The following is a 15283-nucleotide window of genomic DNA, read 5'->3' on the forward strand; positions in this document are numbered from 1 at the left end:
TGTTAGTCTATTTTTTGAAAAATAATATATTTTTTATTTAGTAAGAAATTAACTTTAAAATATTTTATTTTGCTTTTAGTAAAATAATTTAGAGTCACATAACAATTTATTTTAGATCATAATTAAATTTTAAAATTTTCTATTTGTTTATTAGATTTTATGTTTAATCAAACACCATTATATGAAATCGAAACATAACTTGGACACCTTTTTTTTTCTCTCTCTTTGATTTACCTTTTTTATATTTTGGGGCCAGTTGATTCATTATTAAATGCTGACAACTAACATGTTACAATGTATTCAATATATTAGAAAGACATAATTGAAGGGTCACAATTTGAAGGATCTTTTTTGTTTTGAGCTATAGATAGTAGCTATGGCTAGCTACTTTACTTCAATTGAAACCAACATATAAATAGTTGTATAATTTGTCTTCATTTCAACATAATTATAATGCAATTTGAATTCTGAATTAATGTAGCCAATCTAGATGATACCTAGGAAGCTATGATCACTCCTACCACTAGTATATATGGAATCCATTAATATATATACTACTCTATAATATGACATCTTCGATATTTTAATGATATTATATATACTTAGAGATTATAAAGGTGTATCGAAAAGGTGAGAATGACTGAATTTTGACCTGTTAAGAGATTGAATTAATAAATATTTGGGTCATCAATATGTTTAATTGATTAAATTGAAATATCTAACTTTAATCAAGTTTACATAATATTTATAGTTATTTTCTTAATATTATTAGTACTAAATATTTTTTTTTAATTGTTAAGGCTATACCTAACACATATCAAAGAAATAGTTTGTTTAGATAAATACTTCAATTTTTTTTTAATTGTCAATTTGATCTACATAATCAATCTAACTTTTAGATTAATATTTACAAATTCATTCCCAGCTCAACCCGCCAAAACTTGGAAGTAGTCAAATTTATGTTTAGTAAAGCATAAATTCTTTAATTAAGATTGCAAAGTATAACTTGTGCAATATATAAGCTTGTACCACATAAAAAGATTATTTATTTTGAGAGACTAAAATTAAAGACCAAAGCAAATGACCGGAAGAAATATTCTTTTGTGCTTGATAATGGGACATAGTAATTATGAAAAAGAAAATAATTCCTAAAAAGTCATTTTTAGAGTCCACATTGTCCATTTTTCAACAAAGATTAATTATGGAGAGGTTAAAATTAAATTACTTGTAAGTGGAAAATAATAATATAATCTTTAAACTTAGTTGTCAAAGAAAATAGGACAAGTACGTCCTTATCAATGGCGGGGGTTTAATTAAAGGGTAGATTCATTTATTTAAAGTTTGAAAAGACATTCCAAAGTTTATGATCCATACTTATCAAAAGAATGTTAGTCGATTAGCTGCCTATATTTGACTCTAATTCATCACACATATATATGTCAATTATATTGGTCCCTTAATCATTATAATTTCTATACATGCATGGTGGTGGTGTGTTCGTGTATTGATTTATTTTATTTGGTGTTTGATATGTATTTTTGAAATAATTTACATTACATAAGATCTTTTATGCCAGGGAGCACTTCTTATGAATATATTCTTAATTCTAATATTTTCAAGTTATTGCGTTCTAAATAATAATTTGTATATATTCAATAAATTCTTAAAATAAATATAATATTTGAATCAAAGTTACTGAGTTCAGATGATTTGATTTAATAAAATTTGAAGCAAATTAAGACTTTTATGTCGATGGAGCTAGTGTGTTAGTAGATGCATAATTTTTTTTTCAATTCGGTATTTGGAGTCCCGACTAAATTGGGATTGCGCACTGCATGACTCTTCTAGAGGTGACATTTCTAATAGGATTTTCTGCATACCAGAACTTGAACCCGAAACTTCTGATTAAGGATAAAACAGTCTCATCATTGCTCCACAACCATATTGATTTAGTAAATGCATACTCATCATAATGGATGTACATAACTCTAATTGAAAGGAATTATTTTTATATCTTTTTCTATACTATTGTTGTTAAAGTTATTAAGTATGGTTTATCTTGACGCAAATCCGTTTTAAGAATAGACCAAATTGAACGTTTGCCACTGTTAGAAGTTGATGTTTTGACAAACTCTCTACTTGCCGTTCACACTCCACGGTATGTTACTTGCATTGGAACTCGATTAATTCATATTCCTATAGTATGTAAGACACATTAAAGGGGAAATGCTTTCTATATACACCAACTTCTACTTTTTTTTAATTCGAAATTTCTTATTAAAGGTGAATGAATGATGAATTCTATCCATCCCATCATAATCCTTAGTGATAAGAAACTGGTTGAATTGATTCACTGAAATAACTTAATTGGTACTCCTTCCGCGTCTTAATCTATGGTACACTCTCTTTTTTTAAGTCAGTTCCAAAGGAAGACATATTCTTCTATTTAATAATAACAATTCAACTTTAAAATGCTCATTTTACCCTCGAGAAGAAATATAACCATATAAATATTTGACTTCTTTTAAGTCACAAATTTTAAAAGTTTTCATTTTCTCAAAAATCCATATTAAATTAAACATCATCCCATGAATTGAAACAAACAAACTACTTTATGTCCCTACATCTTTTATTTCTACTTTACTGGAGAATAAATTTTTGAACCCAAAAAATGAATGAATATAAAAATTAAAATCCTCACACACACAAATGTAGATATATAATAACACAGAGAAATATCCAAAGATGAAGTTTCCACATATTGTATGATTGTGCAAATAGGATAGGCTTTGATTAAAATTGCGTTGATCATTCATCAATTCTACATTTCCTTTTCAAGATCAGCTCACTTTTCTACATGGGCCATGACACACATATTATCATTGTCCTTATCACCCCTTTCTCATTTTATTGTCTCCTAATGGCCTCTAAGGGGATATGTGTTTCAACATTCATGTTTTATCACTTCTATATCGCAACAACAATAATATATTTAGTATAATTTTACAAATTGAATCTGAAAAGAGTAGAGTATATATATATATATATAATGGAGATAGATAGATTGTTTTCGAATAATCCTCAATTCAAATATATCAAATTAAAATTGAACGAGGAAATAATAAAGAAAATATGACATCTAATACGAAAAACAATACAAAACATATAGAGAATGAATAGTAATAATAACATCATATGGTAACATACGTAAACAGAAGAAATAAAAACTGTGAATAAGGCTAATACTACGATGTTTATTACTTCTATACTAGAAAAAATAATGCATTGTTTGCTTTTTTTTGGTTGAAAAAGAAAACAATTGATAGAGGTATAAATTTCTTTCTTTTGATGTGACTATCTTTTGTCTTTATTATTTATATATAATAATAAAATAAAATAAAAAATGACAAAGCTAAAGATTAGATAAGAAAGATAAGAGCATGGAATTGGCGGAAATTATATATTCGTTTAGCTATTAGTAAGTACAAATAATAGGGATAATGGTCTGAAAAATACCTCAACTTTGGTCGGATTTGCTGTTGCGATACTAAACTTTCGTAAGGACCTATTACCTCCCTAGACTATTTAAAACCGTATTTTTTACCCCCTGAACTATTTAATAGTGTATTTTAAAAGTATATATGTGCCCACATGGACACATTACTATTTATAATTTTGCATTATTTTTTATGTTCACGTGGGCAAATATATTTGTTTAAAATACGGTATTAAATAGTCTAGTGAGGTAATAAGTCCTCATGAAAGTTTAGTATCACAACAACAAATCCGACCAAAGTTGAGGTATTTTTCAGACTCTTATCCCTAAATAATACTTGTATACATTGTATGTTACAGTGCTCTCTATTGAAAGAGAATACCACTTTTTTTATTTGTAGAAATATTAATCTTCAGATTTAATTTTTATTTAAATAATATGTCTCGTCGAGTTGGCTCGGCTCAATTAAAACACGGTTTCAAACGGCCTGGTGCGGCTTGAGGGGAAGTTGGTTGGGGAAATTGGAAAGGGGTCTGGCCGGATGAGGTTTTGGATCCAGTAAATCTTCCCATGTGCAAGCTTGGGTCTCGGTCCACGGTGCACCAACTTGGTCATCAAACCTTGATAATCTTACTGAATTCAGTAGCTTTGATTCAAATTTTGTATTTATTTTTAAAATATTATTAAATATGTACAAATTATTAATATAAAACTCAATAATTTAGAAAAGCTAAAAATCCGAACCCATAAACCTTCAAATAAAAAAGAAACGTAGGGAGTAATATGAAGCCGCATTTTTAAGATCTCATTTCGTTTTCAAAGATCAAAATAATTGAAGTTTAGGTGCTAAACATGATAAGCACAAATTGTTATTGTCCTCTTCATGTGGCACAAAATTTTTAGAAAGTAAAAAAATACTTTTTGAATTTTATGATTTTAAATTAAAAATATATTAATATATTTAAATGTTCTTTAATTTTATATTCTTAAACATGTCATGGAAACTAAGAAATGCTAAGATTAACTTGTTTAAAAGAAAGAGTTATTTAAAAAAAAAAACGGATTAAAAGAGAATAACAAAGGGTGGATCAATTTTCACAAATTTAATCATAGACCATGAATTTCTTGTATGTGGTGGTTGGGTTTACGAGGTTCAGATTTAATTGGGCCTGGTTTTGGGCCGTCGGGGTCTTGCATAATATGGGGACTTACCAATAACAATCAAATGAGATTCTTACGTACATAAAATGTATTGATTTGATAATTTTAATTTTGAAAAATAGTATATTATTTTTACGATATGGTATATTGGTAATCATCATTTGGTCGAACTCAACTTATATATGTGAATTATGACTTATATTTTTTTTAAAAACGTCTCAATTATATCATACTAACACCTTATTCATATAGAAATATTCAAAAAAATAGACAAACAATTTTTTTAGTTAATCAATCACCTAAAAAGCACATTTCAATCAAGATAGAATAGTCAAAGTTTCAATGTCTAAAACTTAATTGAGGTAAAGAATTTTTTTTCGATAGACCCTCAGTTCAAGGAAAAAACACAAGTCAAAGCAACATAGAGAAATAAACAACGGAAAAGAAAAAGTATTGACAAAGTACTATAGACAACCTTACAAATCTTCCTAAAGAGTAATCGTAACAAGTTTTTTAGTCATGAAATCAACGATTAATACCTGTATCACACACCTCTCGTAGTACATATTTCTTGAATTGTGATAGTAATAAAGATGAAGAATACTTTGTGCATCGGGATGTCCGGGTGCATAAGGGCCAAATTTTAAACATGTTTCCTTATTAAGATAGAAAAAGCACCCAATTTTTTCTATTAGTACTATAGTTAGAGAAACGAAAGAAAAATAATTGAGCTTTGAGATTACAAAATGGAGACTGCGTTAGCGTTCTTCAAAATTCTTAACCAGGTAAACTTCTACCAATACTTTAAAGTTTTGGGATTTTTCTCGAGTTTTTTTTTTTTTTTGGAATTGCAGTTTGAAATTTCTGCATTAATTGGGACTATCTTGATTACATCTTTGTTGTAAATTTTATGTACTAAAAGATATATTCTTTAGGCTTATTTTTGCTAAAGAATCTTGGATTTTTTCGAGTTTCCGTCTCACTTAGGACATGATCCTTGATATTTGCTTCGTACATTTCCTTTTTGTGTGACTCAATTTGAATTTGTAAGTAGGGTTGAGCTAACTTTCAAGAATAAAATGGTCCTTTAGAGAGCGAGATAGATATAGATAACAAAGGATTCATATTGCCAAACTAACAATACAATACAATATAATACGATACATTATGAGACAACCATCCAAACAGAGGGTAGGGGTTGCTATGTCTATAGCTAATTTATTATTTGCCACAAAACTATAGAAATCAACTGTAACTTATTATGTATTTGGCAACCATGTGAACAAACAGATGCATCCATTGATATTTGCCAGAACATCAACACTAACTTGCTAATTAATTTGTGCAACTCTCCAGTAACCTCTGCAGAGACAAATTGAGTTTTTGAATATTTAGGAAAAATATAAACAATTGACATATAGTTATCCAATAAACAGCTACAGAAATAGTGTTGTTCCTCATACAAAACAAAAGATTTTGATGCATACCTGGTATATTGCTAATTCATTCTAAGACCACGTCTTTGACGTCTCTTCTTTTGCCTTGTTCGCTTCTTAGCAGCAATTTGTTGAGCAATATCTTCAGCAAATTTCACATACCATTTTGGTTTTTCCAATAGAAACATTAGGCCTCCTATCAACAATCCAAATATCATACCACAACCATAACCTATTACCACTGCTTCCCATGTGAATCCGCTCATAAAAAATGAATCATCATCATCATCATCGTGTTCAAGTGGTGATTCATTATTGTTTCCACATTCTTTTGACAGTGGAAATCCACATAAATCAGGATTTCCACAATACGAATCATTTGGAAATGTATTGAACTGTTTCCCAATGGGAATGCGCCCAGCCAGATGATTGTAGGAAAGGTTTAAGACCTCAAGAAATGTCAAACTCGACAATTGACCTGGAATTTCCCCAATGAGTCTGTTCCATGAAAGGTCTAATGCTTCGAGCTCATGCAACTTTGCTATTTCTGCAGGAATATGACCACGGAAGCTGTTGTGAGACAGGTTGAGTAACACAAGTGACCTCAAACTTCCAATGGAATTTGGAATATCTCCTTCAAACCTGTTGCTTGATAAATCAACACTCGTCATAATTGAAGTGATTCTCATATCAAACTCATTACCTTTTATCACCAGACTAACATGGTAAAGGTAATCTCTGTGAGTCCTATTAGTAGCTCGAGTAATTCCTGGTTTTTCTTCATCCACATCCATCATACCTCTAAAACTTTTGAAAAGATTTGATGACAAAGTTCCTGTGAACCCATTGAAAGAAAGGTCAAAGATTCGTAACTCAGGAAATGGAAATTCCGACTCCAAATCACCAATTGAACCATGAAAGAGATTTGATTTAAGAATCAAAACTTGTAGGTTTGGAAGTTTCTCCAGCCATATGGGGAACGTGTCATTTAACTTGTTGTTCCCCAAATCAAGAGCTTCCAAGCTTGTACAGTTAACCAAGGATCGCGGGACTTGTCCCCTAAATTGATTGCCGTATAAACCAAGATATTGTAACCCTGTAGGTAAGAATGTTGGTATCTCTCCATGAAAATTGTTTATTCGCAAGTCTAAAACAAGAATGGAGCTACTGAAGTTACCCAAACATCCTGGAATTGAACCACTGAAGTGGTTCTGAGCCAAAATGAGGAATTCAAGGTAAATCAAGTCACAAAAGGATTGATGCAAAGGCCCTTGAAGAAAATTGTTCTCCAAATTAAGGTATTGTAAGAACCCTGAGTGCCATACTTGTTTTTCAAAGCCTGTGAGGAAGTTATGAGAAAGATCCAGTCTACCCATGCTTGTAGAAAACATCCAATCGGGAATTTCACCTTGCAGCTTGTTGTATGAAAGATCAATGTTAGAGTATTCTACATAATTACTCTTGAGCTCATTTGGCAATTTCCCGGTTAATTGATTGTGTTGAACATTTAAAGAAAACAAGGATGGAAGATGGAATAACCAAGGGGGTGTTGCGCCAGTGAAGTAATTGAAGGACAAATCAAGTATTTGTAGCTCTTGAAATCTGCTTATATTAGAGGGAAGTGGTCCAGTTAGTGAATTGTTTTGCAAGTATAATAATTCAAGGCGTGTCAACGTTGCAATTGAATCTGGGAATGGGCCAGTGAAATTGTTACTTTGAAAATCTAAAGTATCTAGCTCTGAAAAGTTGGCAAAGATGTCTGGAATCGAGCCTTCAAAATTAATGGAAGAGAGAAATAAGTAGCTAAGTTTGTTCAGCTTTTGGATAGTTGAGGGAATATTTCCGGTGAAGCTGTTAACTGAAAGATCCAACTCTCTGATTGCAGTGAGGTTGCCAAAGGATTCTGGAATCGAGCCTCGAAAATGGTTGTCAGAGAGATCTAAATGAACAAGTTTGTTTAATTTTGAGATAGTTGAGAGAACATTACCAGTGAAGCTGTTACCTGTAAGTCTCAACTCTCTGATTGCAGTGAGGTTGCCAATGGATTCCGGAATTGAGCCGGATAAATTGCAATACCGGAGGTTCAAATATAAAAGAGAATGGAGATTACCAATTGAATGAGGTACCTTCCCAAATATATCAGTATCGGAGAAGTCCAACGCTAAAATACTTCCACTGAAACTCCAATTGAAATTCGGCAAAGTGCCTGTTAACGGATTCTCTCCCAATATCAGCACTTGCAAGTTTGGTAGATGAAAAATCTGAGACTCACTTAGGTTCCCAAAAATGCCGGTGCCTTGAAGATTTAAGTACCTAAGGGAAGAAGAAAGGTTCTTAGGTAACTCAAATGGTGCGTTAACGTAGTCAAGCAACAGTACCTCCAAATTGGTTAGGTGCGTTAACGTAGTCAAGCAACAGTACCTCCAAATTGGTTAAGTCTTGAAGCAAACTTCTGAAGGTTGTTTGACCAAATTGGAATACAGCCAAATGCCAGGAGAGGTCAAGTGAAACCAATTTAGACAAGTTTGATAATACTTGTGGGATGTGCATTATATTTCCAGAATGCAAAAGATTGAGATGCGTCAAACTACTGAGTTCACTAATGTTATTTCCAAGTGGAAAGTCACTCAACATGTTGAAGGCAAGGTTTAGTCTTTGGAGATGACCAAGTTTTTTTAGGCTGCTGTTAGCATGGATGGTTCCCCAAAGACAGCTCGAAGAAAGATCGAGGCCTATGACATGACCCGTAAATCCATCACAAGTAACACCATCCCATTCACAACAATCTCCTGTAACATTCCACGACAAATTCTTGGTTCGGGCCTTGTTGTCACAGTACTCAGAATTTGAATCAACTCTGAGTTCTTGCTTAAATTGAAGCAAATAAAAAGCTTCATCGCGAGCACAGAGATGTTTCCCAGCATATGTAAGCTGAGATTGTTGGGAAAAAATTATAAAAAGTGAATAGAAGCAGAAAGCTATTAGCAATTGTTGGCACTCCATTTGATATATCTAACTAGCTACGAACTTGTTGTATATATAGTGTGATCAATAATGCATTATTGTTGTTGACCCAAGTCAATTTCCTAAAAGAAAATTGCCAACTCCTTTAACAACCATAGAAACAGTTTCTTCCAATGAAATTACATAGCAGTAGCAAAGAATAGGTGCAACTAGGTGTAATCAAACGGGCGGATTGGGCTGAATGGGTGCAACTAGGTGCAATTTGAGTATGTTTGTCTTATTTTTGAATTTGCACGGAATTTAAAAAAATAAAGAAGAGTTTTGAATTTTATGATCTTAAATCAGCCAGACCATTAATAAGTATTGGTATTTTGCTGGGCAGAGCTGCCCTGTAGATTTTTTGTTACGATATAGTGATATAAGAAGATGGCTTTTTCATAGATCTTTATTATATAATTTTTATACTATTTTATTTAATATAATCGACTATAATAAGAATATTTTATTTTCCAAAGTCACATATCACGTTTACTGAGAAGATTCATTTATTACTGTAGATCAACAAAATTTGATATTGTTAAAAAAATAAATATATGGTTCACAGATATTAAAAGAGTATTTGATTTACGCAACCACCTTTTCTAGGATGGATTGTGTTTAAACTAGGCTTCTATTATAATACTACTCTAATATATTTGTATTGTCCTATAAAGTTTTTTTTTTCTAACTCTAGTATCATTTGGACAAAAATATTCTATGCAATTGGCATAATTATATATCTAGTGTAATTTAGCAAAGTAGTTTTGAGGAGGGTAAAGTATATGTAAACTTTACTTCTATCTTAGAGTTCAGGATATTGTTTTTGATAGATCCTTAGCCACGGTAAAAAAAAAAACAGTCCAAAGTAGTATACAAGTATAGAGAAAATAAAAAAGTAATGACAAAAGTATTATAGATAACTTTGACAATCTTCTTGAACAGTTTTCATAACAAAAATTTGAGTCATGAAAGCAACTATTAATACTTGTATTAAGTTAGCTAGATTATCCGCATCACATTTCTTGAATTGCAATCTTTCTCAATCCTATTAATGCAAGATATTTTGTGCATCGGGCTACTTGACGGCCACCGGGGCAAATTAAAACATGTTTCCTTATTAAAATAGAAAGCACCCAATTTCCTTTATTATTATCCGTTTCTACAGCAAAAGAATTGAGCTTTGATGGTAGGGTTTAGCTTCTTTCTAGAATAAAATGGTCCCAAATAGAGTGAGATAGATATTGATAATAGAGTAATCATATTGGACTGGAAGATGAATTGTAGCAACCCAAAAAATTTTTGCTTACAATGAAATTATATGCACAAAGAAAGGGTGATTTACCAGAATGACCTTGAAAGTTGGATGATCTTGAACTTCTGACCTTGTTTGTTTTGTGGGCGAAACTTTAAGCTTTCCGTTAAAAGGCAAAAGAGGTTAAAAGTTTAAAATCACTTTTCAAGGTCACTTAGTGTAATTTCCAACTCTTGCCTAGTATAAATCTAGCGATTAGGGATGACAATGGGCGGGGGTGGGTTAAAGTCTTGTCCCGCTAAAGTTTGCCTCGACTTGCTCTGTTTTGCTGTCTGCCCTGTTTCAATTCTGCCCCATTTGGCCCTGTTTAGACCCTATTTACATATCAATTGATTTTGTTATCAAACATTAATTTTTTTTCGATTTAATGACCGATATCTTCAGTGGCAATATAAAAAATAGATCTCTGAAATAGCCTCCATGAAAGTTGTAGTTGGGCGGCCTCAAACAACAACTCTTTAGTTTACTCGCATTGTAAACCAAACCAATTGAGATGTTGACACATTTTATAGTACTAATTTCGATTCATAGGCTTCTTTTTCTATTTGAAACCGTATGTAACTTTTCAATTAACCATATGAGGATTTATATGTTGCATTAAACTAGTAGATAATAGAGGATTCATATTGCCGAACTAACAATAAAACACAATACAATATGATACAATACATTACGAGACAACTATAGAAATCAACTGTAACAGATGCATCCATTGCTAATAAACTTGTCCAACTCTCCAGCTACCTCTGCACACACAAATTGAGTTTTTCAATATTTAGGAAACTATAACAAAGTTATCCAATAAATAGCTACAAAAAGTTTTGATGCATACCTGGTGTATTACTAGTTCATTCTTCTTTGACGTCTCTTCTTTTGCCCTGTTCGCTTGTTAGCAGCAATTTGTTGAGCAATATCTTCAGCAAAGTTCACATACCATTTTGGTTTCTCCAGTAGGAACATTAGGCCTCCCATCAACAATCCAAATATCATACCACAACCATAACCTATTACAACAGCTTCCCATGTGAACCCGCTCATAAAAAATGAATCATCATCATCATCATCATTGTGTTCAAGTGGTGATTCATTATTGTTTCCACATTCTTTTGACAGTGGAAATCCACACAAATCAGGATTTCCACAATACGAATCATTTGGAAATGTATTGAACTGTTTCCCAATAGGAATGCGCCCAGCCAGATGATTGTAGGAAAGGTTTAAGACCTCAAGAAATGTCAAACTCGACAATGGACCTGGAATTTCCCCAATGAGTCTGTTCCATGAGAGATCTAATGCTTCGAGCGCCTGCAACTTTGCAAATTCTGCAGGAATATGACCACGGAAGCTGTTGTGAGACAGGTTGAGTAACACAAGTGAGCTCAGACTTCCAATGGATTTTGGAATATCTCCTTCAAACCTGTTGCTTGATAAATCAACACTCGTCATAATTGACGTGATTCTCATATCATACTCATTACCTTTTATCACCAAACTAATATTGTAAAGGTAATCCGTGTCAGTGCTTGTACTTGCTGTTTTTTCTTCATCCACATTCATCATGCCTCTGAAACTTTTGAAAAGATTAGATGACAAAGTTCCAGTGAACCCATTGCAGGAAAGTTCAAAGATCCGTAACTCAGGAAATGGAAACTCAGACTCCAGATCACCAATTGGACCGTGAAAGAGATTTGATTTAAGAATCAGAACTTGTAGGTTTGGAAGTTTCTCCAGCCATATGGGGAACGTGTCATTTAACATGTTGTTCCCCAAATCAAGAGCTACCAAGATTGTACAGTTAACCAAGGATCGCGGGACTTGTCCCCTCAATTGATTGCCATACACACCGAGATATTGTAACCCTCTATGTAAGAATCTTGGTATCTCTCCATGAAAATTGTTCATTCGCAAGTCTAAAATAAAAATGTAGCTATTGGGAGTACCTAAACATCCTGGGATTGAACCACTGAAATTGTTCTGAGCCAAAATGAGGACTTTAAGGTAAATCAAGTCACAAATGGATTGATGCAAAGGCCCTTGAAGAAAATTGTTTTCCAAATTAAGCGACCACAAATCCGTTGAACTCCATTCTTGTTTTACAAAGCCTGTGAGGAAGTTATAAGAGATATCCAGGCTATGAATTCTCAAAGATAATATCCAATCAGGGATTTTGCCGTACAACTGGTTGTATGAAAGATTAACATCAGTGAAATCTGAAGAACTTCTCTTAAGCTCATTTGGCAATCCAGTAAATTGATTGTGTTGAACATATAAATTAAGCAAGGATGGAAGAAGGAATAACCAAGGGGGTGTTGTGCCAGTGAAATAATTGAAGGACAAATCAAGATTATACAGCTCTTGAAGTCCGCTTATATTAGAGGGAAGTGGACCAGTTAGTGAATTGTTTTGCAACTCTAAACTCGCAAGGCGTGTCAAGGTTGCAATTGAATAGGGGAATGGGCCAGTGAAATTGTTTCTTTTAAAATCTAAAGTATCTAGCTCTGAAAAGTTGGCAAAGATGTCTGGAATCGGGCCTTCAAAATTATTGAGAGAGAGAGATAAGGAGTGAAGTTTGTTCAGCTTTCGGATAGATGAGGGAACAGTTCCGGTGAAGCTGTTAGTTGAAAGCTTCAACTGTGTGATTGCAGTGAGGTTGCCAATGGATTTCGGAATCAAGCCTTGAAAATGGTTGAAAGAGAGATCTAACTTAACGAGATAGTTGAGGGAACAGTACCAGTGAAGTTGTTACATTGAAGCGTTAACTTTATGATTTTTGTGAGGTTGCCAATGGATTCTGGAAATGAGCCTTGAAAATGGTTGTATGAGAGATCTAAATGAACAAGTTTGTTTAATTTTGAGATAGTTGAGAGAACATTACCAGTGAAGCTGTTACCTGTAAGCGTCAACTCTGTGACTGCAGTGAGATTGCCAAAGGATTCTGGAATCGAGCCAGATAAACTGTTGGAAGAGAGATCTAAATAGCAAAGAGAATGGAGATTACCAATTGAATCAGGTACCTTCCCAAAAATACCAGTATGGGAAAAGTCCAACTCTAAAATACTTTTACTGAAACTCCAATTAAAATTCAGCAAAGTGCCTGTTATTAAAGGATTCCATCCCAATCTCAGGACTTGCAAGTTTGGTAGATGAAAAAGCTGAGAATCAGTTATGTTCCCAAACATGTCGGTGCCCTCAAGACTTAGTTTCCTAAGGGAAGAAGGAAAATTATTAGGTAACTCAAATGGTGCATGCACATTGCGAAACAACAGTACCTCTAAGTTGGTTAAGTTGTGCAGAAAACTTCTCAAGGTTGTTTGGCCAACTTGGATGAAATTCCAGGTGAGGTCAAGTGAAATCAACTTAGACAACTTGGATAATCCTGGTGGAATCATCTTCCCTTTCAGAAATCCAGAATCCAAAAGATTGAGATGCGTCAAACTAGTGAGTTCACTAATACTATTTCCAAGTGGAAAGCCATTCAACTCATTGAAAGCAAGGTTGAGTCTTTGGAGATGAACAAGTTTTGTGAGGCTATTGTTAGCATGGATGGTTCCACTAAGACAACTCGAAGAAAGATCAAGTCCTATGACATGACCCGTAAATCCATTGCAAGTAACACCATTCCATTCACAGCAATCTCCTGTAACATTCCAGGAAAAAGTCTTGGCATAGTTGTCTTCGTCACAATAGTGAACATTTCAACCAATTGTGAGTCCTTGCTTAAATTGAAGCAAATAAAAAGCCTCATCGCGGGGACAGAGATGTTTCCCAGCATATGTAAGCTGAGATTGTTGGACAAAAAGTGAATAGAAGCAGAAAGCTATTAGCAATTTTTGGTACTCCATTGGATATGTCTAACTAAGTTGGAACTTGTAGTATATCCATCTTTATATAGCAGCAGGGGTGAAACGTGTAACGCACGCACGTTCCCTCCCAGAACTAGTTTTTATACATACAGTATGATCACCCAAGTCAATTTCCACCTTCACCTAGTACACGCACCCAAGTCAACATGACGATTCATACATAATACTTTTTTCATTCTCACTAATAAACTTCAAAACTTGAATCCGCCTCTTAGCAGCCCTGCATAGAGGATTTTCCTTAGCCAAATTCAAAAATACTGTTGACTTGAAATCGAAAATGTACACATATCCCTGTGAATATATTTCACCACACTTGTGATTGAACCTATCAACCATGTTTTCTTCTTGCACACCTCATCAAGTGGAGATCAGACATATTCAAATGTCATGATTAATTCACGATAAGAGATCATTATTTTTCTAAGTTAATGGTTTTGGAACAACTTTCCATTTCATAAAGTCTACACCTTTATGTTTCTAAAATAAAAATTGCCAACTTGAGATATACCCTAACAACCATAGAAGAAGTTTCTTCCAATGAAATTACGCAAAGAATAGGTGCAACTAAGATTTTTAAATGGGCGGGTTAAATTAGATTTAATAATGTCAAAATAGGTTAATAAATAGATGGATCGTTGATCCACTTTAATTTTAGATTGGGTGGAAATGAGCTAAAAAGGAGGTCATAACCTCATCCGTCTAATTCTTACAAAGTTTTATATTTCTTTTTAGTCGGTCTCAAAAAAAGGTACATTTTTTTATTTAGTAATAACTTAACCTTAAAATGTCTATTTTATTCTTAATAAAATATTTTATAGTCACACAAACATCGATCTCTGACTTATTTTAGAACACAATTTTTTTTTTAAAATAATCTTTTTTTCTTGAACTTCATGTCAAGTCAAACTAGATCACATAAAAATTGAAACGAAAGTATCAAGTGTTCTTATATTGGGTGTGGTACGTTACAGAATGAGTTATTATTTTGCCTCTTGCCTCATAATTTTATACC

At 33.0% G+C, this 15283-nt stretch overlaps 3 protein-coding genes across 3 annotated transcripts in view; 1 reads left to right on the plus strand and 2 right to left on the minus strand.

Annotated features, from left to right (window-relative positions):
* The window catches only part of LOC125827081 (serine/threonine-protein kinase SAPK3-like), a 106478-nt gene that overhangs the window by 23449 nt on the left and 67746 nt on the right, over positions 1-15283 (plus strand). The window lies entirely within an intron of this gene.
* On the minus strand, positions 5936-12222 carry LOC125827084 (receptor-like protein 43). Its single transcript, XM_049506446.1, has 3 exons — positions 11413-12222; positions 6145-6325; positions 5936-6019 (listed from the first exon to the last, which is right to left on the minus strand). Exons 1-2 carry the CDS (start codon positions 12164-12166, stop codon positions 6156-6158), a joined length of 924 nt encoding a protein of 307 aa, XP_049362403.1. The 5' UTR covers positions 12167-12222; the 3' UTR covers positions 5936-6019; positions 6145-6155.
* On the minus strand, positions 12465-14607 carry LOC125826681 (receptor-like protein 7). Its single transcript, XM_049506036.1, has 4 exons — positions 14439-14607; positions 13284-14045; positions 12585-13083; positions 12465-12510 (listed from the first exon to the last, which is right to left on the minus strand). The coding sequence occupies exons 1-4, from the start codon at positions 14605-14607 to the stop codon at positions 12465-12467; spliced, it is 1476 nt and encodes a 491-aa protein (XP_049361993.1).

Source organism: Solanum verrucosum, unplaced genomic scaffold (genome assembly GCF_900185275.1).
Source record: "Solanum verrucosum unplaced genomic scaffold, falcon-dt-bn FXZP01000060.1, whole genome shotgun sequence".
In the NCBI taxonomy this organism is placed as follows: Eukaryota; Viridiplantae; Streptophyta; class Magnoliopsida; order Solanales; family Solanaceae; genus Solanum; species Solanum verrucosum.

Excerpts from the sequence above, each read along its gene's own strand:
- LOC125827084 (XM_049506446.1), bottom strand. The coding sequence starts at position 12,166 with ATGTTAAATGACACGTTCCCCATATGGCTGGAGAAACTTCCAAACCTA. Across the intron at positions 6,326-11,412 it reads ATGGGAAGCTGTTGTAATAG|GTTATGGTTGTGGTATGATA; the intron begins GTTATGGTTGTG and ends CAGTGGTAATAG.
- LOC125826681 (XM_049506036.1), bottom strand. The coding sequence starts at position 14,607 with ATGGTTGATAGGTTCAATCACAAGTGTGGTGAAATATATTCACAGGGA. Across the intron at positions 13,084-13,283 it reads TACAGGTAACAGCTTCACTG|GCTTGATTCCGAAATCCATT; the intron begins GTAATGTTCTCT and ends ACCATTTTCAAG. Across the intron at positions 12,511-12,584 it reads AATCTTTCATACAACCAGTT|GCTTTGTAAAACAAGAATGG; the intron begins GTACGGCAAAAT and ends ACTTCCTCACAG.